A 24,637-nucleotide genomic window follows, 5' to 3' on the forward strand; every position below is an offset into this window, starting at 1 on the left:
AAATAATACCTATTAATATTTTTCACGAGTTTCGCAGATATAAGATTTATTATTTTCGTAAATAATTAGAAAATATAATTAAGCCGAGCTAAATGAATGATGTTCATGTTTTTGTGAAACAATTCACATAAACACGTGTAGGTGTAATAATAGTTTTAAGATAATAAGATTACAGTAGTTCGGAAGTTGTCTTGTCCTTGTTTATATTATTAGAAATAGCTGGGTCTTCGATTTTCTCCACTAGTGTATGTTGTTGGGTTTTTAAAATCAGTTGCGTTTTTTCCTGCGAAACTCCTTACGGTGAAAACAGTGCTGCATCAGCCATTTGGATAGAAGAAATAATCGGCTGGTAAAGAAGCATGGGGCGACCGTCATCTTCGTCTCAATTATGAAGGGTCTTGAATTTTTAGAGACGGAGGTATAATTTGGAGGCGGTTTTTCTGCCACCACCTGCTGTTGCCTCTTATAGGCATCACACGTGACTGTAGTAGCTAGTTATTTCTTCTTCTGTGCCTTCTCGGCGGCCTTGGTAACCTTGCCAGAGGCATCCTTGAAGTTGACAGCCTTGATGACACCAACAGCAACTGTTTGACGCATGTCACGAACTGCGAAACGTCCAAGAGGTGGGAATTCCTGGAAAGCCTCAACGCACATTGGCTTGCTGGGAACCAGGTTGACGATAGCAGCATCTCCAGATTTGATCGCCTTAGGATTCTCCTCAGTTGTTTTACCCGTACGTCTGTCAACCTTCTCCTTAATCTCTGCAAACTTGCAAGCGATGTGAGCTGTGTGGCAATCCAACACAGGCGTGTATCCGTTGCTGATCTGACCGGGGTGGTTCAGTACGATGACCTAAAAATGAGAACAATATTATAACTAAAACCCTGGAGTCTACTTTTGAATATTCTTTAACCTTAAAATTCCATTGAATAGACACTCAGACGCTTCTACCATCATCAAACTGTTGAGTTTTCCGGTGGAAACCGCGAATGAAGTTAAGATGGTATCATCACTGTGTCGTCAAGGCATAATAACACAAAAGATCATGTAAATAAAAATATTAATTTACCTGAGCAGTAAAGTCAGCTGCTCCCTTGGGTGGGTTGTTCTTTGTATCACCAGCGACGTATCCACGTCGGAGTTCCTTAACGGAGACGTTCTTTACGTTGAAACCAACATTGTCACCGGGAACGGCTTCAAGGAGAGCTTCGTGGTGCATTTCGACGGACTTGACTTCAGTCGTGAGTCCAGCTGGGGCAAAGGTGACGACAGTACCTGGTTTAAGGACACCAGTTTCAACACGACCGACTGGTACCGTTCCAATACCACCAATCTTGTAAACATCCTGCAGAAAAATCCAAAAATTCCTCATGTTAGCCTAATAATCATGAAGAGTTTAATAGAAAACAGTTGAAAAAAAAACATCAGACGCTTCAGGCCGTCAGCGGACTCTCAAAATATCCTCAGGTGGAAACCACGAATGAATTAAAATTTGTATCATCATGTGAAATTTTAAAAATGAAAAGAATCTGCGAATAAATTCAGTTTTTTTGTCACCTGAAGAGGAAGACGGAGAGCCTTGTCAGTGGGTCTGCTCGGTGGCAGAATGGCGTCAAGAGCTTCGATGAGGCACTTGCCGTCAGCCTTGCCTTCCTTGCGCTCAACAGCCCATCCTTTGAACCATGGCATTTTGCTGGATGGCTCAAGCATGTTGTCTCCATGCCATCCAGAGATTGGTACGAATGCCACAGCAGCTGGATTGTAACCGATCTTTTTGATGTAGGAAGAAACTTCCTTCTTAATTTCCTCGAAACGACTTTCAGAGAAGGGTGGTTCAGTGGAGTCCATTTTGTTGACTCCTACGATGAGCTGCTTGACACCAAGAGTGAAGGCAAGGAGCGCATGCTCACGGGTTTGTCCGCTCTTGGAAATACCAGCTTCGAATTCTCCAGTACCGGCAGCAACGATCAGCACCGCACAATCGGCCTGCGACGTACCAGTGATCATGTTCTTAATGAAATCTCTGTGTCCGGGCGCATCAATGATCGTAACGTAGTATTTAGCAGTCTCAAACTTCCACAGAGCAATATCGATCGTGATACCACGTTCACGCTCTGCCTTCAGCTTGTCCAAAACCCACGCATACTTGAAGGAACCTTTTCCCATCTAGAGAAAAAAATAAAAATTAATAATGATGCAAAAGCACATCGATCCTCTAAATTTGTAGAGATTTAAATGACACTCAGACGCTTCGACCATCAACAGACTGGTGTGTCTTCCGGTGGAAACCGCGAATGAAGTTAAACTCTTATCATCACTGTGCCAATTTTGACCGTTTTGTAACAGTGATAGAGAAAAAAATTGAAAATAGCAAGAATCGTTGATGGAAACGACTCCGTGCCAAGTTTGTGTGTTCAATATGTTAGGCCTCACCTCCTGGGCTTCCTTCTCAAACTTCTCAATAGTACGCTTGTCGATACCACCACATTTGTAGATGAGATGTCCTGTGGTTGTTGACTTGCCGGAGTCGACGTGTCCAATGACGACGATGTTAATGTGGACCTTTTCCTTTCCCATGTTTAAGCTGTGCTGTTACCCTTGTCAGAGCTGAAAGAGGAGATGAATATAATTAGTGGTGACAATTTGCAAAGAGTTGATACGAATTACGACTGAATAGATGGCAAAATGACCAGTGTCACCACGTGGCACACGGCAGTGCCGGGATCGAACGGTATTTCAATAATGGGAAGTGAAGTGAAGTGAAAAGAAATGGTCCGAATCAGCGCGAACGATCGGAGCCGCCATTTTGATATTCAATTCCGCTATCCCGCAGACTCCTAGTGGATCTTTATCAACGAATTCAACCTGGTTGCTCAATTTGACGCAACTTATGAAGTGATTATTCACGATATCCTAGTAATCCGACTCTAAAATATCGTCGTTCCTACTACTCAGATAATCCCGGGATACAATAGGGAAGTTGCAATCGTTTATAATCTTTGAAATCATCGCAAAAAGCGCCGCTGCCCTTGCCCTTTGTGTCTAAAGCGATTCCACGATTCCGGCCCATCACCATGACATGTCACACCGTCGCCATTACGTGGAAGAGGAATAAGAGTAAAAATTATGAGATCGGAATTCTTGTAAAGGGACAAAAGTTTCACACCAGGACTTTCCAGCAAATAGTATAAGCGAATGAGATAGCAATTCCGTTAAAGAACCGGACTTTCGAAGCTAACAATATTGCGGCAATACTCCTTTCAATATCGACTTACGTTAGATAAAGTATACTAGTCGGCCAACACCATCTCATAATATAATGAACGAGTAAAAGCAATTGTTAGCAATAAATAGTCAAGCAATCATCCCCGAAAAATTGAAATTAACGAATGAAAAATAATAAATTGAAGTTGGTTAGCATGCGGTTGTGGATTTTGAGCAGCCGGCTACCCTTAGACACGGTTCATTGCGGCAAAGAACCGTTCAGTTTCGGTTGCTTTCAAACAGTAATCCCAACTATCTTGTCACGATATATAGTCCAAAATTATCCCTTGGGAATCGTAAAATACACTATGACGGATTATTATTTAACCAAATAGAATCCCGATGGCTACAATTTGGTTAGAAAATTGTCGGATTTTAGCTTTGCACGTAAACCACGCACGACCACTCACCTCAAGATGCCACGACAGAAAGAGATCGTCGCTACTAAGTGACATGCGCACACGGCTTCTCCAACGTACTCTCCAACCCAAAGTATCCTGGTATCGATCCCTCGGCTATGTTTCTGGTTTACCTAATTTTCGAGATGAAAGAATTAGTTTAAATATCCACTTTGCATATCTAATGAAGTTTAAAATAATATTATGATATTCATGGAATTGATTTAGCTCAATATCTGGGTGAAAAAATACAGGAACAGTAGATTTCAAATTCAATATGGTGTCCGGCTTCGAGGCTTCGATATTCGAGATTTCTAAACGATAAACGTACTGCATGGCGAAGAGAATCCACTAGAAAATCCCACATCAGCCAGTTTCGTTTTTTTTTTTTTAAACGAAATGCATTGAGAATCCGTGTACCTTTGGTTGCCTACCATTTAGAGTAATTGGCAATTGCTTATCAGATCTGCTGAAAAATAATGCCACATTTTTCTAGGAGCTGCTTCTGGTTTCCCACAAATCTTTTCAAATGGACTCCAGGCCCTTGGAAAATTATTGAAATGTTACGTCGGACAGTTTATAAATATCCAGAGATACGAAGGATGAAATCCTAGAATATCCTCTATGGATTTACATAAAATAAGAAGCAGATATTTTACGAGTATTTCTCAATAACTTAATGAGCCAGCGACGATTATTTCTTCTTGTTCTTTACACATCTTGCAAACTTGATTCCGTCCGTTTATTCCAATGGAATCATATGAATCAATGGGTAAAGAATGCGTTTTAATGACACAAAAATTAAATTATAAAGTAAAAAATATTGGACGAGGGTAGAGGAATGTTGTATAAATGAACTTATTGTACGTTGTGTTCTTTCTATTTGTTTTTTTTTTTTCTCTGGTAATAGGTATGAACATTAAATATAGCATTTCTTTTTCTCATTAAAATTATATTTGGATATCAATGTTGTAATTAGTAATCACTTTCAACAAAAATCAGTTTCCCCTTATCAATTCATTCATTCACCTAAGTTGTCTAATAATACCCTAATAATGATAATAATTACTATCATAATCATCGTAATGATATTGAGATTTATTTATTACATAATAATTCTCAATTATTATTAATTGTCTCCAGGGGCAACTACTGCACATGCATGTATTGAAATGGTATTGACGATTCAAAAATTCCGCAACTTATTGATTCATTTATTTATTCATTCGCTTGATTACCGTCCACTTTCTCTGCATTCCTCGCGCTGTTTCGGAAATATGTGAATATTATCATGTGTTATATACTATACATGTATCATAATAACAATTAATGTTTGCATTTACATAATTTACCTATGTATTTCATATACCTATCATATTTAAATACTATATTATTTATAAACAAATTCTATAACTGTCACACTTCAACAACAACAATAATAATAATAATATCATGAAGAAATTCTCTCGCTGATATATGGCAGTATAGTATATAAATTACTTAATACGATATAGGTACAACTATAATTATATTATGACTTTATAATCTTCGTAACAATTATACAATCCATTAATTAATATTCGATTTTATATTTATGGTAATCAAAAACATGGGAAAACGTATATATTCTATAAACTAGTTGTGATTCATATAAATATCAATACATACGGTAATATATTGCGAGAATTTTATTTTCGAAGCAAATATTCTGACTATGTAGGTGTAGATAATTTTTTTCACATTAAAGTCCGGCATTTTTACTTCGCTGCGCGGTATATCCAAATTTTTTCAATAATATTAATAAAAACAATTATAACTACAACAATCATAAGAATCAATGAAAATAACAATAATAAAAACAATAAGAATAATAATCACAATATCAACAATAAGAACAATAACAATAGTGGGCAGAATAGTCATGGTAATAGTTTCAATAATACTCATAATGATGATGAGACTAATAATAAAAATCAATCAATAATATATTTATATAAGTAAGACTTTACTCAATCAAAGTGATGACCGGATGCAGTAGATGTCAGATAATGACATTTTATTTTATCTTTTCTTTGTTATTTTATTATTATTATTTTCTTTTATGAGTTGGTCCCGAACAGTAAGTGGAATTTTAACTTGTTGTTGCTGTTGGTGATGTTTTCTTTATTTGTTCTTTCTTAATTTCTCTCATTTCAACATCTCTTATAATGTCACAATGTTTTCTTTTTCCCTCTCTTAGAAGTATCGATGATTATTCCCTGTTGTAATTGGTGCAGCGGAATGGCCGTTTAATTATTATGTTGTAAAAAGATGATTATTATTATTCATTACATGTGTATCTACGTATCATATAAAATATTAGGTGGAGAGAATTACTTTATAATTTATAAAAAAGCAATACCCAGTATAGGATCATCAATTTTTCTCATTTTCTTTATTTATTTGTTTATTCAAATGTTCAATTATTTGTATACAACCCGCTATACATATGGGTATATCTGTACGAAATATTGATCAAAGTAATTAACTATGACTATCAATATATTGTTATTATAATTCTTATTAACATTATTATTATTGTTGTTGTTGTTGTTATAATTATTTATTGAATTGTTATTTACTATTACCCGCGCGAAGACATTTCCTTTTGGAAATTATAATAGGTATCTACATACATGAGTATGATTTGTATATTATGTACAGGGAATTGTATTGTAATATGAATAATGTGAGAACGTCGATTCGATTAATTACTTTTCGTAGTCGAATAGCATTGAAGCATTAATGGGCTATAGTTGAAGTGTACACGCGTTGTTAATAATGGATTCAAATCAATCGTTTAATTTCAGTACGATAGTGAATAATGATAATAATATAATAATATAGTAATATTTCAAGATCGTAGCAATTATAGATAAACTACAGCAAATGTTGACTTTCTGCTTTAGATTATTATAAATATATTATTTACAAAATAAGTACAATCATGTAATTCAAATATCTAGTCTTTGCAGTACCGTTTAATTTTTTACTCTCTTCATTATCATCCTCAATATGCTGGATCGAGTTCGATTTGACCTCGTCCAAGGTTACCAAACAATCGATGACTGTCGTGTGCGATTTTTCATCTGCAGCAGATTCCCTAGTATCTATGCTGTATGATATTTTCTCATTTATTTCGTCTGAATCAACCTCAGTTATTTTTTTACTGTTGACTTTTATTTGGACAACGGCGCTCACTGGATAATTAGAAGAAGATGAGGAGTGATCAACTTTTTTGAATAAATTCTCTGTCAATCTTTCATCCCCTTTGATCCGTTCGATTTGATCCTCGGTGTCTAAAGGCATGGATCCAATTTTCTCAAATATTTTACTGCTGCAATATTCACATTGTGGACATAATTTTGGTGCATGACAGTTAAAACATATGAGATCGCGTTCCGTGTTTGAAGATTGATGGTGTAACGATTGCGAATCAATAACTAATTCTTCGATGTATCTTGCAGAAGGAAAACGGCCGCCGCCACCTTGAATTATGTTTTTGCAGCATCTCGATCTAACTTCGCAACATTCGCGGCATAATAATAAATTCGACTTGCTTCCTGGTTGTGAATTATTGTATCCGTTACACGTACCGGAATGGCCGACATCACCGTGACCGTGATCATCATCATCGTCATTATCGTCGCTTTCGAATAATCTTTGACTGATACTACCGATTGATTTTGTTTCACTGTGTGCCAAGGAAGTTATACCGCTGAAATCCTCAATGCCGCTGGCTTCTTCAACGTAACGACGTACGCGTTCCATGTTCCTATTGTTGCCGCGCTCCCGCGGCCATGTTTCTCGTTAAATAATGCTTTCCCTGTTTCGCTCATTATCTTCCAGACTGGACGAAGAACTAGCACCGCATATTTGCATCTCAATTTCCGCCAATCTATGTTCAACTTCCCATTGTTGTTGATTCAATTTAACACTCATCGCAGCATTTTCTGTTTCCAACGTAACTAAACGTTCTCTGAGACGTTTGATTTCGGCCAAAAGTGCCTCGTGGGAACCCAACAACGGCGTCGTACCCTCACTTTGAACAAGAGGTGTCATGCTGTTGCATGTTGTACCTATAAAATCAAATGAAAAAATTCTAAGATTACCTCTATAAACGCCTGAAATATTAGACTTAAAATTACGCTCTAGGTTACAGTTGGTAAATTATATCAATTTTAAAACGTACAGGTTCGACTCATTTTTATGATATGTAGGTTAACAACGACAAAAAATAATTAAAAACAATAAAGAGCAAACGAAAAAATAATTAACAAAAAGGAGTCACAAAATGCAGAAAGGATTTTCACAAATATTCGTTTTCTAATATTTTTCCTACTCCAGGGCGGGAGGTTGGGAATTTATCCCACTTTCAAAAAAGGGAACTTACCAGAATGTGTAGATTGTTTTCCTCCAAATCCCTGCTGCGACCCCGCACCAGAAGTTGGTTGCCTAGAAGCCTGATCTTCGCTACTATGTCCACTGCTCGTAGCACTCATAGGACTCTCAATACTTTTAGTTATGTTGTTATTATTGTTAGTATTATTGTTGTTATTGTTATTATTGTTGTTATTGTTGTTGTTGTTGTTCAGGACATTCGTAGCGTTGCTGTGGCTGCTCTGCATGTTTAAATTATGTGAATTGAGGGGACTTGTTGACGGGGAAAAAATTGAATGGGTTGTCGCGAATGGCGCCGGATTACTCGTCTCCAATGAGGATACCCACATCTCTTCCAGGGGGACCTGACCCCGTGATTCCACTAGACCAGGAGTACTCTGACATCTACCCATGGCCGCTGAAGGATAATTTTGAATCATTATAAGTCTTACCCAACCCATTCAAAATCAAATCTCAAAACAAGTCTACGGTATCAATCTATAACAATGAGTCAATAGTGTTAAAAAATCAATAGATGGAAAAAAAAACAGAAAAGACCACACGCCTAGATATGGTGACCCTATAAACACGTTGCACAATGCAGGTCGGATTTTGTCGATGGTTTTCCTATTTTCCGCTTCATTTTTATAATTTTGTTCGCTTTCTACATTTTGTGAATATCATGAAATGTCAAAATAGGCACATAATCAACAATGAACTAGATACGACATTCGACTGGAACGAAAAAAAAAGAAAAAAATGAGTAGAACCTTGATCGAAAATCTTTGGTTTTTTTTTATTCCTTTAATTTTTTTTCTCTTTGTATTGTGGATATTTCTATTTGTATCATTAATTTATTTTATAAGTTTTCAATGTTTTTTTTCTCTTTCTTTTGACTATTATTACTAGAAATTCTTACCTTTTTCCAAAGGTGCCCTTTTATATTTCTCAAGTCTCTTCACGGCGATGGCTTCTAGTCGTACTCTGGCTGCTGGATATTCTTTTAGGACATCCCACATGTCCTTTTTACTGAGGACAAATAGGTCCGAATATCCTACCGATCGTACGCTGGCTGTTCTCCGGTTACCTGCGTCGTTATAGCCAGTTATTTATTATCGGATAGTTCCAAGCTCCCCGCCACATCCGTCGGAAATACTCTTTTTTTTATTTTCTTTTTACTTTTTAATTTCAAATTTATTGTTGTTAAAGTATTTGCTTTTTAATTCTGTTTCGTTAACTTATTCATTTTAAAATTCATTCTTTTTTTTGTTTTTTCATACTCCATTATCATATGTACTACATACACACGTTTTGGTTGTCTGATCTAATTATATAATAAGGTTTATATTTTTTATGAAAAGTCATTTGAATTATTATTATTTTGTTTTTTTCTTTTTAATGGATCAAATTCTACTGAACAATGCAATATATGTATACAAAGAAATTGATGGATTAATACAAGAGAAAAAAATTGTTGGATAAAAAAATTAATAAAAATGGTTTGTGTTTCTATCATACGATCAATGATAATTACAGTAAATTGCGTGTACAATAAAGTTGTTAAAACACATTCTACGATTAAGTATGACAAATTCAATGTGGACAAAAATCCTAAATACGTGGGCATGATCAATAAAAATAAAGATGATCAGAGATACCAAAATGGCGTGGGCGAAACTCCGCGATTAGATCAATCGATTACATTATCCGTATTTTTTTTGGAATTTAAATTTTATTTTCAGACAGAATTTTTTAGGCTCAAAATATACCTCGTAATACTCAACTGATGGAGTTTTGCCCTCTTTTATCAATGTAATAATTAGTGTGCAGAAATATAAATACATTATGTATGTATAGAGATATATATTTTTTAATGGAAATAGAGGGGGATATTCATAGCAGAAAATTTAGCATGGAATAATGACGATAAAACAGCACTGATGTATTTATACTGAATTCGAATAAACCTATGTAAATATTATACCATATAGGCATATAGTAATAGAATTATGACTACTTGTGGGGATCGTGGATTTCTACTGTATAGCAGGGACAATAAGGAGCTCAAGAAATAATTGGGTAAATATACCACCGATGTAGATACAATAAATATGTATGTGAAAGACAGAAAAACGAATCATAATTTTAGAATAAAATATGTGTGATAAAATCTTTAGACTGCGTATGCGTGGGTGAGATCAAAAAGAGACAGGGTGGCTATCTAAGTTATACAGAGGATGATCAATCCCGAGAGATACGTAACCTGGGTGTACATATGCATAGAATTTTCTACGTTAAAATTCTCCGGCCTTAGAATATAAAATTTCTTGAAAGTTTTGCGGTGTAAAACGACGCCTCTGACCGGCCCATGCTGTACGGATAATCGATTTTCTTATTGCAATAGTGATGAGAAGAAAAGGAAAGTAAAATCGTACGTGGGATGTCGATTAATTTTACTCGATGATATCCATAAATCTGAGAGATTTATCAGATCTCATAGAGTATCGTCAATGATTTTAATTGATTCATAACAAATTAACAGAATAATTTTTCGACTGTAGTATTGATGAGGGTAAAAAGAATAAAATGAGTATACATGGAATGGAATAAATCTGTATACATGGAATTTTCCAAGACGTCATGAAATTAAAAACGAAATTTATAGGAGACATCAAAGGGCTGTGAACAATTTTAAGCGATTGATTACATTATCCGCGTACCGAGCCGATCTGGGGTGTGATTTTTTTCTCTAAAAACCTCAATAATATTTGTTTCTGCAACAGTTATTTCTGCTCATGGCAACCGAGAAGAAAAATACGCGGTTCTTTTCGATGGGAAGACATGTCGATATATTTATGTTTATACCCTCACTATGAGAAACAACGATAAGGATAAAAAGAAACTTGGTTACGTATCTCCGATATCTAAACCAATAATCCATTCCAAGATAATTTGGGTACAGACTATCAGCTCATACCAGCTAGCTGCTGCAAATTGCGATGCATATTGAGGATGAGCGAATATGAAGATATAGGTATAGCTGTCAGTTCTGCTGATTGAAACGCAGCATAGAGGATCGATCAACGTACTAAACATGATAGACTGAGACAGTATGGGGACACCCTGAGTCCACGGGCTGGTTGGAATATTTACCGCACTCTTTACCTGCAGTCCCCATATTGAGGATGCTGATTTCCCCGAAGTATGATCCAGCCTTTAAGGTCGCCAGGACTGTTTTTCCGTTGTCAGCAACCACCTGAAGACGACCTCTGTTTACTATGTACATCTCCTTTCCCACCTCACCTGAATAGTATAATTTGAAATCGTCATGATTATGTATATACGAATTTTAATTTTGGTTTGCGTTTTGCGTTTAACATAATTTGAGCAACGCTAACATAAGGATCAAGTCAACAACGACCCTTCTGTAGTGTGTTTAGGATGTCAAGATAAAGTATGGAAAAAAACGACGAATTCGTGACGCGTAAGTTCGTTGAAACTCCAAACGCAAAAATACAGTGTGTCGCCACTGGGGATTTTCACCTTTTCTGCATATGTAGTCACCAGGTGAGAAAAGAACGGGTCTTAATCTCAGGACAAGTTCGCAGAGAAAACCAGCTTCAGTGTTCTGGAATATTTCGACCCTCTTTAAAGTGTCAAGGTGAACGTTGATTGCCATCTCAGCTTTCAGTTTGTCTGAAAGGTGATAAATGACAAGAAAATGAAGATCGATTGAGGATAATAGGAATTTGGCTTACAATGAAAAGAATGATGTAAACATGAAGGAGTTCGATTTAAAAAAGTATGGAAACTATGGTGGTACAATATTCTATGAAAATTTATTTCAATTCTGGATTGGTCAAACTATTGGGATTAGTTCGGAAGGTACCACAGATCTGATCAACGGTACTCTATACTGACCTGGAAGACAACTGACGGCTTTCTCTTCGTCTGAACATTTTTGCGTGAGCCAAAGGTAATCGAACCACTTAATGACCTTAACTTGAAGGTGATTCGGAACTCTCCGCATACGCATGTATGTTTTTACACCATCTAGTTTAGCTGGAACAAAAAATCCATCGATGTAATTTGAATGACGAGACTGTTGGGTTATCTGGAGGAATGGCAAAGGTGAAAAAATGTGAATCGATGAAAGAAATGAAAAACAGCCCGAATCAGCTTGCAAATATATGTTTATATTGTTACAATCGAACGAGTAGTTATTTATATATATATATAGATTTATACATGAATGTATATTTGAATCCATCGTATGCGTGATTTCCCTAATTCTATTTATTAGATTGTAAGATAATCTGTAATCGTTGTACTAAAAGTAAGTTGAATACAGTAACTAGTCAGTTGGGTTTTAAGCTGAGATTATCCATAAAATAGGAGTCGGATTCATCAAGCGAATTGTGATGAAAGTGGTACCATAACTTTTGAAATGCTGTTAATGGAAAGTATCGCCAGTGTCAGTCACAATATTCGCTGATAAAATGACAATGTTATCGGTATGGAGATTGAACTGCTTTGATGATCCAGATTATGATTAGATCGATTCAATTTCCTCAAAATATAGAAAGAATGGATTAACTCTCGAGGTTTAAAATGTCGGGTGGTTATCCGACCGAGCGAGTCGGAACAGTGGTCAAATTATACTAGTAACCATGACCAGAGTGTGACGGGCGTTTGGGGTGATGCCCAGATCCCTTTCCGTGACCGGTGTGTGTAGAGTGGGGTACAGGGTGTTGATGAGAGCCCGCCGAGTGATGACCGTGGCTTGCGTGATCGTAAAGATCACCGCAACCATCGTCAGGAGATATAATGACCGAGGAAGCTCCACTGTGATGCGGCTTTGCCTGATGGCGCCATTTCCGTTCTTGGGCAAGTTGTTTCTTCAACTGATCATCAACGTCTTTGCCACCAGGCTGACCTTTTGTGTGACCCTTGTGTGGATGATGATGGGTATGAGAGTCACTTCCATAAGCAGAATCATCGCTATCAGAACTGTCAGAATTCGAACTGGACCAGGAATTAGACCATGATCCAGATTGTGACTCGCTACTTGAGCAAGATTCTGGAGACGATACCGAGGAGCTCCATGATGCCGATGAGGAAGTGCTGGTGGAAGATGACTCCGATGCAGATTGAGAGCCACTCCAGGATCCAGCATCAGACGAACTGGCTGATGAGGAGTCCGAATAAGAGGCCGAATCACTCCATGCGCCCGATGAAGAGGAGCTCTGGGAGGCAGACTCAGAGTTTGAGGATGAGCTGCTCCAGGATCGGGAATCGGACGTACTGGAAGAGTGAGACTCCGAATTGGATGCCGAGCTGCTCCATGAACCTGAGTTCGAATCACTGGACGACCACGAGTCTGAGTGAGATCCAGATTCGCTCCGGGAACCGGAAGAAGATGTACTACTCGATGAAGAGTCAGAATAAGACGCCGAATTGCTATATGATCCAGATGAGGAAGAGCTCTGGGACGAAGATTCGGAGTTTGAGGATGAGCTGCTCCAGGATCCGGAATCGGACGTACTGGAAGAGTAAGACTCCGAATTGGATGCCGAGCTGCTCCATGAACCTGAGTTCGAATCGCTGGACGACCACGAGTCTGAGTTAGATCCAGATTCACTCCATGAACCGGAAGATGATGTACTACTCGATAAGGAGTCAGAATAGGACGCCGAATTGCTATATGATCCAGATGAAGAGGAGCTCTGGGACGAAGATTCGGAGTTTGAGGCTGAGCTGCTCCAGGATCCAGAATAAGAAGAGCTCTGGGACGAAGATTCGGAGTTTGAGGATGAGCTGCTCCAAGATCCGGAATCAGACGTACTGGAAGAGTAAGATTCCGAATTGGATGCCGAGCTGCTCCATGAACCTGATTCGGAATCGCTGGACGAGCACGAGTCTGAATTAGATCCAGATTCGCTCCAGGAACCAGAAGAAGATGTACTACTCGATGACGAGTCAGAATAAGACGCCGAATTGCTATATGATCCAGATGAGGAGGAGCTCTGGGACGAAGATTCGGAGTTTGAAGATGAGCTGCTCCAGGATCCAGAATAAGAAGAGCTCTGAGACGAAGATTCTGAGTTTGAGGCTGAGCTGCTCCAAGATCCGGAATCGGACGTACTGGAAGAGTGAGACTCCGAATTGGATGCCGAACTGCTCCATGAACCTGAGTTCGAATCGCTGGACGACCACGAGTCTGAGTTAGATCCAGATTCGCTCCAGGAACCAGAAGAAGATGTACTACTCGATGACGAGTCAGAATAAGACGCCGAATTGCTATATGATCCAGATGAGGAGGAGCTCTGGGACGAAGATTCGGAGTTTGAGGATGAGCTGCTCCAGGATCCAGAATAAGAAGAGCTCTGAGACGAAGATTCGGAGTTTGAGGATGAGCTACTCCAGGATCCGGAATCAGACGTACTGGAAGAGTAAGACTCCGAATTGGATGCCGAGCTGCTCCATGAACCTGATTCGGAATCGCTGGACGAGCACGAGTCTGAGTTAGATCCAGATTCGCTCCAGGAACCAGAAGAAGATGTACTACTCGATGACGAGTCAGAATAAGACGCCGAATTGCTATATGATCCAGATGAGGAGGAGCTCTGGGACGAAGATTCGGAGTTTGAAGATGAGCTGCTCCAGGATCCAGAATAAGAAGAGCTCTGAGACGAAGATTCTGAGTTTGAGGCTGAGCTGCTCCAAGATCCGGAATCGGACGTACTGGAAGAGTAAGACTCCGAATTAGATGCCGAACTGCTCCATGAACCTGATTCGGAATCGCTGGACGAGCACGAGTCTGAGTTAGATCCAGATTCACTCCAGGAACCGGAAGATGATGTACTACTCGATGAGGAGTCAGAATAAGACGCCGAATTGCTATATGATCCCGATGAGGAGGAGCTCTGAGACGAAGATTCAGAGTTTGAGGATGAGCTGCTCCAAGATCCGGAATCGGACGTACTGGAAGAGTAAGACTCCGAATTGGATGCCGAGCTGCTCCATGAACCTGAGTTCGAATCGCTGGACGACCACGAATCTGAGTTGGATCCGGATTCACTCCAGGAACCGGAAGAAGATGTACTACTCGATGACGAGTCAGAATAAGACGCCGAATTGCTATATGATCCAGAAGAGGAGGAGCTCTGGGACGAAGATTCGGAGTTTGAGGATGAGCTGCTCCAGGATCCAGAATAAGAAGAGCTCTGAGACGAAGATTCGGAGTTTGAGGATGAGCTGCTCCAAGATCCGGAATCAGACGTACTGGATGAGTACGACTCCGAATTGGATACCGAGCTGCTCCATGAACCTGAGTTCGAATCGCTGGACGACCACGAGTCTGAGTTAGATCCAGATTCACTCCAGGAACCAGAAGAAGATGTACTACTCGATGAGGAGTCAGAATAAGACGCCGAATTGCTATATGATCCCGATGAGGAGGAGCTCTGGGACGAAGATTCAGAGTTTGAGGATGAGCTGCTCCAAGATCCGGAATCGGACGTACTGGAAGAGTAAGACTCCGAATTGGATGCCGAGCTGCTCCATGAACCTGATTCGGAATCGCTGGACGAGCACGAGTCTGAGTTAGATCCAGATTCACTCCAGGAACCAGAAGATGATGTACTACTCGATGAGGAGTCAGAATAAGACGCCGAATTGCTATATGATCCCGATGAGGAGGAGCTCTGGGACGAAGATTCAGAGTTTGAGGATGAGCTGCTCCAAGATCCGGAATCGGACGTACTGGAAGAGTAAGACTCCGAATTGGATGCCGAGCTGCTCCATGAACCTGAGTTCGAATCGCTGGACGACCACGAATCTGAGTTGGATCCGGATTCACTCCAGGAACCAGAAGAAGATGTACTACTCGATGACGAGTCAGAATAAGACGCCGAATTGCTATATGATCCAGATGAGGAGGAGCTCTGGGACGAAGATTCGGAGTTTGAGGATGAGCTGCTCCAGGATCCAGAATAAGAAGAGCTCTGAGACGAAGATTCGGAGTTTGAGGATGAGCTGCTCCAAGATCCGGAATCAGACGTACTGGAAGAGTAAGACTCCGAATTGGATGCCGAGCTGCTCCATGAACCTGATTCGGAATCGCTGGACGAGCACGAGTCTGAGTTAGATCCAGATTCACTCCAGGAACCAGAAGATGATGTACTACTTGATGAGGAGTCCGAATAAGACGCCGAATTGCTATATGATCCAGAATAAGAAGAGCTCTGGGACGAAGATTCGGAGTTTGAGGCTGAGCTGCTCCAGGATCCAGAATAAGAAGAGCTCTGAGACGAAGATTCTGAGTTTGAGGCTGAGCTGCTCCAGGATCCGGAATCGGACGTACTGGAAGAGTATGACTCCGAATTGGATGCCGAGCTGCTCCATGAACCTGATTCGGAATCGCTGGACGAGCACGAGTCTGAGTTAGATCCAGATTCACTCCAGGAACCAGAAGATGATGTACTACTTGATGAGGAGTCCGAATAAGACGCCGAATTGCTATATGATCCAGAATAAGAAGAGCTCTGGGACGAAGATTCGGAGTTTGAGGCTGAGCTGCTCCAGGATCCAGAATAAGAAGAGCTCTGAGACGAAGATTCTGAGTTTGAGGCTGAGCTGCTCCAGGATCCGGAATCGGACGTACTGGAAGAGTATGACTCCGAATTGGATGCCGAGCTGCTCCATGAACCTGATTCGGAATCGCTGGACGAGCACGAGTCTGAGTTAGATCCAGATTCGCTCCAGGAACCAGAAGATGATGTACTACTCGATGAAGAGTCAGAATAAGACGCCGAATTGCTATATGATCCAGATGAGGAGGAGCTCTGGGACGAAGATTCGGAGTTTGAGGATGAGCTGCTCCAGGATCCAGAATAAGAAGAGCTCTGAGACGAAGATTCTGAGTTTGAGGCTGAGCTGCTCCAGGATCCGGAATCGGACGTACTGGAAGAGTATGACTCCGAATTGGATGCCGAGCTGCTCCATGAACCTGATTCGGAATCGCTGGACGAGCACGAGTCTGAGTTAGATCCAGATTCGCTCCAGGAACCAGAAGAAGATGTACTACTCGATGACGAGTCAGAATAAGACGCCGAATTGCTATATGATCCAGATGAGGAGGAGCTCTGGGACGAAGATTCGGAGTTTGAGGATGAGCTGCTCCAGGATCCAGAATAAGAAGAGCTCTGAGACGAAGATTCTGAGTTTGAGGCTGAGCTGCTCCAAGATCCGGAATCAGACGTACTGGAAGAGTAAGACTCCGAATTGGATGCCGAGCTGCTCCATGAACCTGATTCGGAATCGCTGGACGAGCACGAGTCTGAGTTAGATCCAGATTCGCTCCAGGAACCAGAAGAAGATGTACTACTCGATGACGAGTCAGAATAAGACGCCGAATTGCTATATGATCCAGATGAAGAGGAGCTCTGGGACGAAGATTCGGAGTTTGAGGATGAGCTGCTCCAGGATCCGGAATCGGACGTACTGGAAGAGTATGACTCCGAATTGGATGCCGAGCTGCTCCATGAACCTGAGTTCGAATCGCTGGACGACCACGAGTCTGAGTTAGATCCAGATTCGCTCCAGGAACCAGAAGAAGATGTACTACTCGATGACGAGTCAGAATAAGACGCCGAATTGCTATATGATCCAGATGAGGAGGAGCTCTGGGACGAAGATTCGGAGTTTGAGGATGAGCTGCTCCAGGATCCAGAATAAGAAGAGCTCTGAGACGAAGATTCTGAGTTTGAGGCTGAGCTGCTCCAAGATCCGGAATCGGACGTACTGGAAGAGTAAGACTCCGAATTGGATGCCGAGCTGCTCCATGAACCTGAGTTCGAATCGCTGGACGACCACGAGTCTGAGTTAGATCCAGATTCACTCCAGGAACCAGAAGATGATGTACTACTCGATGAGGAGTCAGAATAAGACGCGGAATTGCTATATGATCCAGATGAAGAGGAGCTCTGAGACGAAGATTCGGAGTTTGAGGCTGAGCTGCTCCAGGATCCAGAATCAGAAGAGCTCTGGGACGTAGATTCAGAATTTGAGGCGGAGCTGCTCCAAGATCCGGAATCGGACGTACTGGAAGAGTAAGACTCCGAATTGGATGCCGAGCTGCTCCATGAACCTGATTCGGAATCGCTGGACGAGCACGAGTCTGAGTTAGATCCAGATTCACTCCAGGAACCAGAAGATGATGTACTACTCGATGACGAGTCAGAATAAGACGCCGAATTGCTATATGATCCAGATGAGGAGGAGCTGTGGGACGAAGATTCGGAGTTTGAGGATGAGCTGCTCCAGGATCCAGAATCAGAAGAGCTCTGAGACGAAGATTCGGAATTTGAGGCTGAGCTGCTCCAAGATCCGGAATCGGACGTACTGGAAGAGTAAGACTCCGAATTGGATGCCGAGCTGCTCCATGAACCTGATTCGGAATCGCTGGACGAGCACGAGTCTGAGTTAGATCCAGATTCGCTCCAGGAACCAGAAGAAGATGTACTACTCGATGACGAGTCAGAATAAGACGCCGAATTGCTATATGATCCAGATGAGGAGGAGCTCTGGGACGAAGATTCGGAGTTTGAGGATGAGCTGCTCCAGGATCCAGAATAAGAAGAGCTCTGAGACGAAGATTCTGAGTTTGAGGCTGAGCTGCTCCAAGATCCGGAATCGGACGTACTGGAAGAGTAAGATTCCGAATTGGATGCCGAGCTGCTCCATGAACCTGAGTTCGAATCGCTGGACGACCACGAGTCTGAGTTAGATCCAGATTCACTCCAGGAACCAGAAGATGATGTACTACTCGATGAGGAGTCAGAATAAGACGCGGAATTGCTATATGATCCAGATGAAGAGGAGCTCTGAGACGAAGATTCGGAGTTTGAAGCTGAGCTGCTCCAGGATCCAGAATCAGAAGAGCTCTGGGACGTAGATTCAGAATTTGAGGCGGAGCTGCTCCAAGATCCGGAATCGGACGTACTGGAAGAGTAAGACTCCGAATTGGATGCCGAGCTGCTCCATGAACCTGATTCGGAATCGCTGGACGAGCACGAGTCTGAGTTAGATCCAGATTCACTCCAGGAACCAGAAGATGATGTACTACTCGATGACGAGTCAGAATAAGACGCCGAATTGCTATATGATCCAGATGAAGAGGAGCTCTGGGACGAAGATTCGGAGTTTGAGGATGAGCTGCTCCAGGATCCAGAATAAGAAGAGCTCTGAGACGAAGATTCGGAATTTGAGGCTGAGCTGCTCCAAGATCCGGAATCGGACGTACTGGAAGAGTAAGACTCCGAATTGGATGCCGAGCTGCTCCATGAACCTGATTCGGAATCGCTGGACGAGCACGAGTCTGAGTTAGATACAGATTCGCTCCAGGAACCAGAAGAAGATGTACTACTCGATGACGAGTCAGAATAAGACGCCGAATTGCTATATGATCCAGATGAGGAGGAGCTCTGGGACGAAGATTCGGAGTTTGAGGATGAGCTGCTCCAGGATCCAGAATAAGAAGAGCTCTGAGACGAAGATTCTGAGTTTGAGGCTGAGCTGCTCCAAGATCCGGAATCGGACGTACTGGAAGAGTAAGACTCCGAATTGGATGTCGAGCTGCTCCATGAACCTGATTCGGAATTGCTGGACGAGCACGAGTCTGAGTTAGATCCAGATTCGCTCCAGGAACCAGAAGAAGATGTACTACTCGATGACGAGTCAGAATAAGACGCCGAATTGCTATATGATCCAGATGAAGAGGAGCTCTGGGACGAAGATTCGGAGTTTGAGGCTGAGCTGCTCCAGGATCCAGAATCAGAAGAGCTCTGGGACGTAGATTCGGAATTCGAGGTTGAGCTGCTCCAAGATCCGGAATCAGACGTACTGGAAGAGTAAGATTCCGAATTGGATGCCGAGCTGCTCCATGAACCTGAGTTCGAATCGCTGGACGACCACGAGTCTGAGTTAGATCCAGATTCACTCCAGGAACCAGAAGATGATGTACTACTCGATGAGGAGTCAGAATAAGACGCGGAATTGCTATATGATCCAGATGAAGAGGAGCTCTGAGACGAAGATTCGGAGTTTGAGGCTGAGCTGCTCCAGGATCCAGAATCAGAAGAGCTCTGGGACGTAGATTCAGAATTTGAGGCGGAGCTGCTCCAAGATCCGGAATCGGACGTACTGGAAGAGTAAGACTCCGAATTGGATGCCGAGCTGCTCCATGAACCTGATTCGGAATCGCTCGACGAGCACGAATCTGAGTTAGATCCAGATTCACTCCAGGAACCAGAAGATGATGTACTACTCGATGACGAGTCAGAATAAGACGCCGAATTGCTATATGATCCAGAATAAGAAGAGCTCTGGGACGAAGATTCGGAGTTTGAGGCTGAGCTGCTCCAGGATCCAGAATAAGAAGAGCTCTGAGACGAAGATTCTGAGTTTGAGGCTGAGCTGCTCCAGGATCCGGAATCGGACGTACTGGAAGAGTATGACTCCGAATTGGATGCCGAGCTGCTCCATGAACCTGATTCGGAATCGCTGGACGAGCACGAGTCTGAGTTAGATCCAGATTCGCTCCAGGAACCAGAAGATGATGTACTACTCGATGAAGAGTCAGAATAAGACGCCGAATGGCTATATGATCCAGATGAGGAGGAGCTCTGGGATGAAGATTCGGAGTTTGAGGCTGAGCTGCTCCAGGATCCAGAATAAGAAGAGCTCTGGGACGAAGATTCTGAGTTTGAGGCTGAGCTGCTCCAGGATCCGGAATCGGACGTACTGGAAGAGTATGACTCCGAATTGGATGCCGAGCTGCTCCATGAACCTGATTCGGAATCGCTGGACGAGCACGAGTCTGAGTTAGATCCAGATTCGCTCCAGGAACCAGAAGAAGATGTACTACTCGATGACGAGTCAGAATAAGACGCCGAATTGCTATATGATCCAGATGAGGAGGAGCTCTGGGATGAAGATTCGGAGTTTGAGGATGAGCTGCTCCAGGATCCAGAATAAGAAGAGCTCTGAGACGAAGATTCGGAATTTGAGGCTGAGCTGCTCCAAGATCCGGAATCGGACGTACTGGAAGAGTAAGACTCCGAATTGGATGCCGAGCTGCTCCATGAACCTGATTCGGAATTGCTGGACGAGCTCGAGTCTGAGTTAGATCCAGATTCACTCCATGAACCAGAAGAAGATGTACTACTCGATGAGGAGTCAGAATAAGACGCCGAATTGCTATATGATCCCGATGAGGAGGAGCTCTGGGACGAAGATTCGGAGTTTGAGGATGAGCTGCTCCAAGATCCGGAATCGGACGTACTGGAAGAGTGAGACTCCGAATTGGATGCGGAGCTGCTCCATGAACCTGAATTCGAATTGCTGGCCGACCACGAGTCTGAGTTAGATCCAGATTCACTCCAAGAACCAGAAGAAGATGTACTACTCGATGAGGAGTCAGAATAAGACGCCGAATTGCTATATGATCCCGATGAGGAGGAGCTCTGGGACGAAGATTCGGAGTTTGAGGATGAGCTGCTCCAAGATCCGGAATCGGACGTACTGGAAGAGTAAGATTCCGAATTGGATGCCGAGCTGCTCCATGAACCTGATTCGGAATCGCTGGACGAGCTCGAGTCTGAGTTAGATCCAGATTCACTCCAGGAACCGGAAGAAGATGTACTACTCGATGAGGAGTCAGAATAAGACGCCGAATTGCTATATGATCCAGATGAGGAGGAGCTCTGGGACGAAGATTCGGAGTTTGAGGCTGAGCTGCTCCAGGATCCGGAATCGGACGAACTTGAAAAGTGAGACTCCGAATTGGATGCCGAGCTACTCCATGAACCTGAATTCGAATCGCTGGACGACCACGAGTCTGAGTTAGATCCAGATTCACTCCAGGAACCAGAAGAAGATGTACTACTCGATGACGAGTCAGAATAAGACGCCGAATTGCTATATGATCCAGATGAGGAGGAGCTCTGGGACGAAGATTCGGAGTTTGAGGCTGAGCTGCTCCAGGATCCGGAATCGGACGAACTTGAAGAGTGAGACTCCGAATTGGATGCCGAGCTACTCCATGAACCTGAATTCGAATTGCTGGACGACCACGAGTCTGAGTTAGATCCAGATTCACTCCATGAACCAGAAGAAGATGTACTACTCGATGAGGAGTCAGAATAAGACGCCGAATTGCTATATGATCCAGATGAGGAGGAGCTCTGGGACGAAGATTCGGAGTTTGAGGCTGAGCTGCTCCAGGATCCGGAATCGGACGAACTGGAAGAGTGAGACTCCGAATTGGATGCGGAGCTGCTCCATGAACCTGAATTCGAATTGCTGGACGACCACGAGTCTGAGTTAGATCCAGATTCACTCCAGGAACCAGAAGAAGATGTACTACTCGATGACGAGTCAGAATAAGACGCCGAATTGCTATATGATCCAGATGAGGAGGAGCTCTGGGACGTAGATTCGGAGTTTGAGGCTGAGCTGCTCCAGGATCCGGAATCGGACGAACTGGAAGAGTGAGACTCCGAATTGGATGCGGAGCTGCTCCATGAACCTGAATTCGAATTGCTGGACGACCACGAGTCTGAGTTAGATCCAGATTCACTCCAGGAACCAGAAGAAGATGTACTACTCGATGACGAGTCAGAATAAGACGCCGAATTGCTATATGATCCAGATGAGGAGGAGCTCTGGGACGAAGATTCGGAGTTTGAGGCTGAGCTGCTCCAGGATCCGGAATCGGACGAACTGGAAGAGTGAGACTCCGAATTGGATGCGGAGCTGCTCCATGAACCTGAATTCGAATTGCTGGACGACCACGAGTCTGAGTTAGATCCAGATTCACTCCAGGAACCAGAAGAAGATGTACTACTCGATGACGAGTCAGAATAAGACGCCGAATTGCTATATGATCCAGATGAGGAGGAGCTCTGGGACGTAGATTCGGAGTTTGAGGCTGAGCTGCTCCAGGATCCGGAATCGGACGAACTGGAAGAGTGAGACTCCGAATTGGATGCGGAGCTGCTCCATGAACCTGAATTCGAATTGCTGGACGACCACGAGTCTGAGTTAGATCCAGATTCACTCCAGGAACCAGAAGAAGATGTACTACTCGATGACGAGTCAGAATAAGACGCCGAATTGCTATATGATCCAGATGAGGAGGAGCTCTGGGACGAAGATTCGGAGTTTGAGGCTGAGCTGCTCCAGGATCCGGAATCGGACGAACTTGAAGAGTGAGACTCCGAATTGGATGCGGAGCTGCTCCATGAACCTGAATTCGAATTGCTGGACGACCACGAGTCTGAGTTAGATCCAGATTCACTCCAGGAACCAGAAGAAGATGTACTACTCGATGACGAGTCAGAATAAGACGCCGAATTGCTATATGATCCAGATGAGGAGGAGCTCTGGGACGTAGATTCGGAGTTTGAGGCTGAGCTGCTCCAGGATCCGGAATCGGACGAACTGGAAGAGTGAGACTCCGAATTGGATGCGGAGCTGCTCCATGAACCTGAATTCGAATTGCTGGACGACCACGAGTCTGAGTTAGATCCAGATTCACTCCAGGAACCAGAAGAAGATGTACTACTCGATGACGAGTCAGAATAAGACGCCGAATTGCTATATGATCCAGATGAGGAGGAGCTCTGGGACGAAGATTCGGAGTTTGAGGCTGAGCTGCTCCAGGATCCGGAATCGGACGAACTGGAAGAGTGAGACTCCGAATTGGATGCGGAGCTGCTCCATGAACCTGAATTCGAATTGCTGGACGACCACGAGTCTGAGTTAGATCCAGATTCACTCCAGGAACCAGAAGAAGATGTACTACTCGATGACGAGTCAGAATAAGACGCCGAATTGCTATATGATCCAGATGAGGAGGAGCTCTGGGACGTAGATTCGGAGTTTGAGGCTGAGCTGCTCCAGGATCCGGAATCGGACGAACTGGAAGAGTGAGACTCCGAATTGGATGCGGAGCTGCTCCATGAACCTGAATTCGAATTGCTGGACGACCACGAGTCTGAGTTAGATCCAGATTCACTCCAGGAACCGGAAGAAGATGTACTACTCGATGACGAGTCAGAATAAGACGCCGAATTGCTATATGATCCAGATGAGGAGGAGCTCTGGGACGAAGATTCGGAGTTTGAGGCTGAGCTGCTCCAGGATCCGGAATCGGACGAACTTGAAGAGTGAGACTCCGAATTGGATGCGGAGCTGCTCCATGAACCTGAATTCGAATTGCTGGACGACCACGAGTCTGAGTTAGATCCAGATTCACTCCAGGAACCAGAAGAAGATGTACTACTCGATGACGAGTCAGAATAAGACGCCGAATTGCTATATGATCCAGATGAGGAGGAGCTCTGGGACGTAGATTCGGAGTTTGAGGCTGAGCTGCTCCAGGATCCGGAATCGGACGAACTGGAAGAGTGAGACTCCGAATTGGATGCGGAGCTGCTCCATGAACCTGAATTCGAATTGCTGGACGACCACGAGTCTGAGTTAGATCCAGA

General features: G+C 42.8%; 2 protein-coding genes across 3 annotated transcripts; both read right to left on the reverse strand.

Annotated features, from left to right (window-relative positions):
- Positions 1 to 16: 16 nt before the first annotated feature.
- LOC105691845 (elongation factor 1-alpha) lies at positions 17 to 3,710 on the reverse strand. 2 transcript variants are annotated; one of them, NM_001308543.1, is given in 5 exon segments: positions 35 to 852; positions 1,070 to 1,345; positions 1,558 to 2,166; positions 2,434 to 2,607; positions 3,675 to 3,710. In NM_001308543.1, coding segments are annotated over 4 exon segments (1,386 nt in total). In that variant the 5' UTR covers positions 2,578 to 2,607; positions 3,675 to 3,710; the 3' UTR covers positions 35 to 495.
- Positions 2,470 to 11,174, reverse strand: LOC105691846 (signal transducer and activator of transcription B-like). Its single transcript, XM_012410591.2, has 3 exons — positions 9,001 to 11,174; positions 8,095 to 8,499; positions 2,470 to 7,780 (listed from the first exon to the last, which is right to left on the reverse strand). The coding sequence occupies exons 1-3, from the start codon at positions 9,098 to 9,100 to the stop codon at positions 7,512 to 7,514; spliced, it is 774 nt and encodes a 257-aa protein (XP_012266014.2). The 5' UTR covers positions 9,101 to 11,174; the 3' UTR covers positions 2,470 to 7,511.
- Between the last annotated feature and the right edge of the window lie 13,463 nt (positions 11,175 to 24,637).

The sequence above is a fragment of the Athalia rosae genome, chromosome 3 (genome assembly GCF_917208135.1).
Source record: "Athalia rosae chromosome 3, iyAthRosa1.1, whole genome shotgun sequence".
Lineage (NCBI taxonomy): Eukaryota > Metazoa > Arthropoda > Insecta > Hymenoptera > Athaliidae > Athalia > Athalia rosae.

Bases quoted from the DNA above. Each gene is read 5' to 3' on its own strand.
- LOC105691845 (XM_020855718.2), bottom strand. From the start codon at position 2,577: ATGGGAAAGGAAAAGGTCCACATTAACATCGTCGTCATTGGACACGTC. The intron at 2,167-2,433 runs GTGAGGCCTAAC...TTTTTTCTCTAG, and splicing joins TTGAGAAGGAAGCCCAGGAG to ATGGGAAAAGGTTCCTTCAA. The intron at 1,346-1,557 runs GTGACAAAAAAA...ATTTTTCTGCAG, and splicing joins CTCTCCGTCTTCCTCTTCAG to GATGTTTACAAGATTGGTGG.
- LOC105691846 (XM_012410591.2), bottom strand. From the start codon at position 9,100: ATGTGGGATGTCCTAAAAGAATATCCAGCAGCCAGAGTACGACTAGAA. The intron at 8,500-9,000 runs GTAAGAATTTCT...ATTATCCTTCAG, and splicing joins AAGGGCACCTTTGGAAAAAG to CGGCCATGGGTAGATGTCAG. The intron at 7,781-8,094 runs GTAAGTTCCCTT...TTGATTTTATAG, and splicing joins AAAACAATCTACACATTCTG to GTACAACATGCAACAGCATG.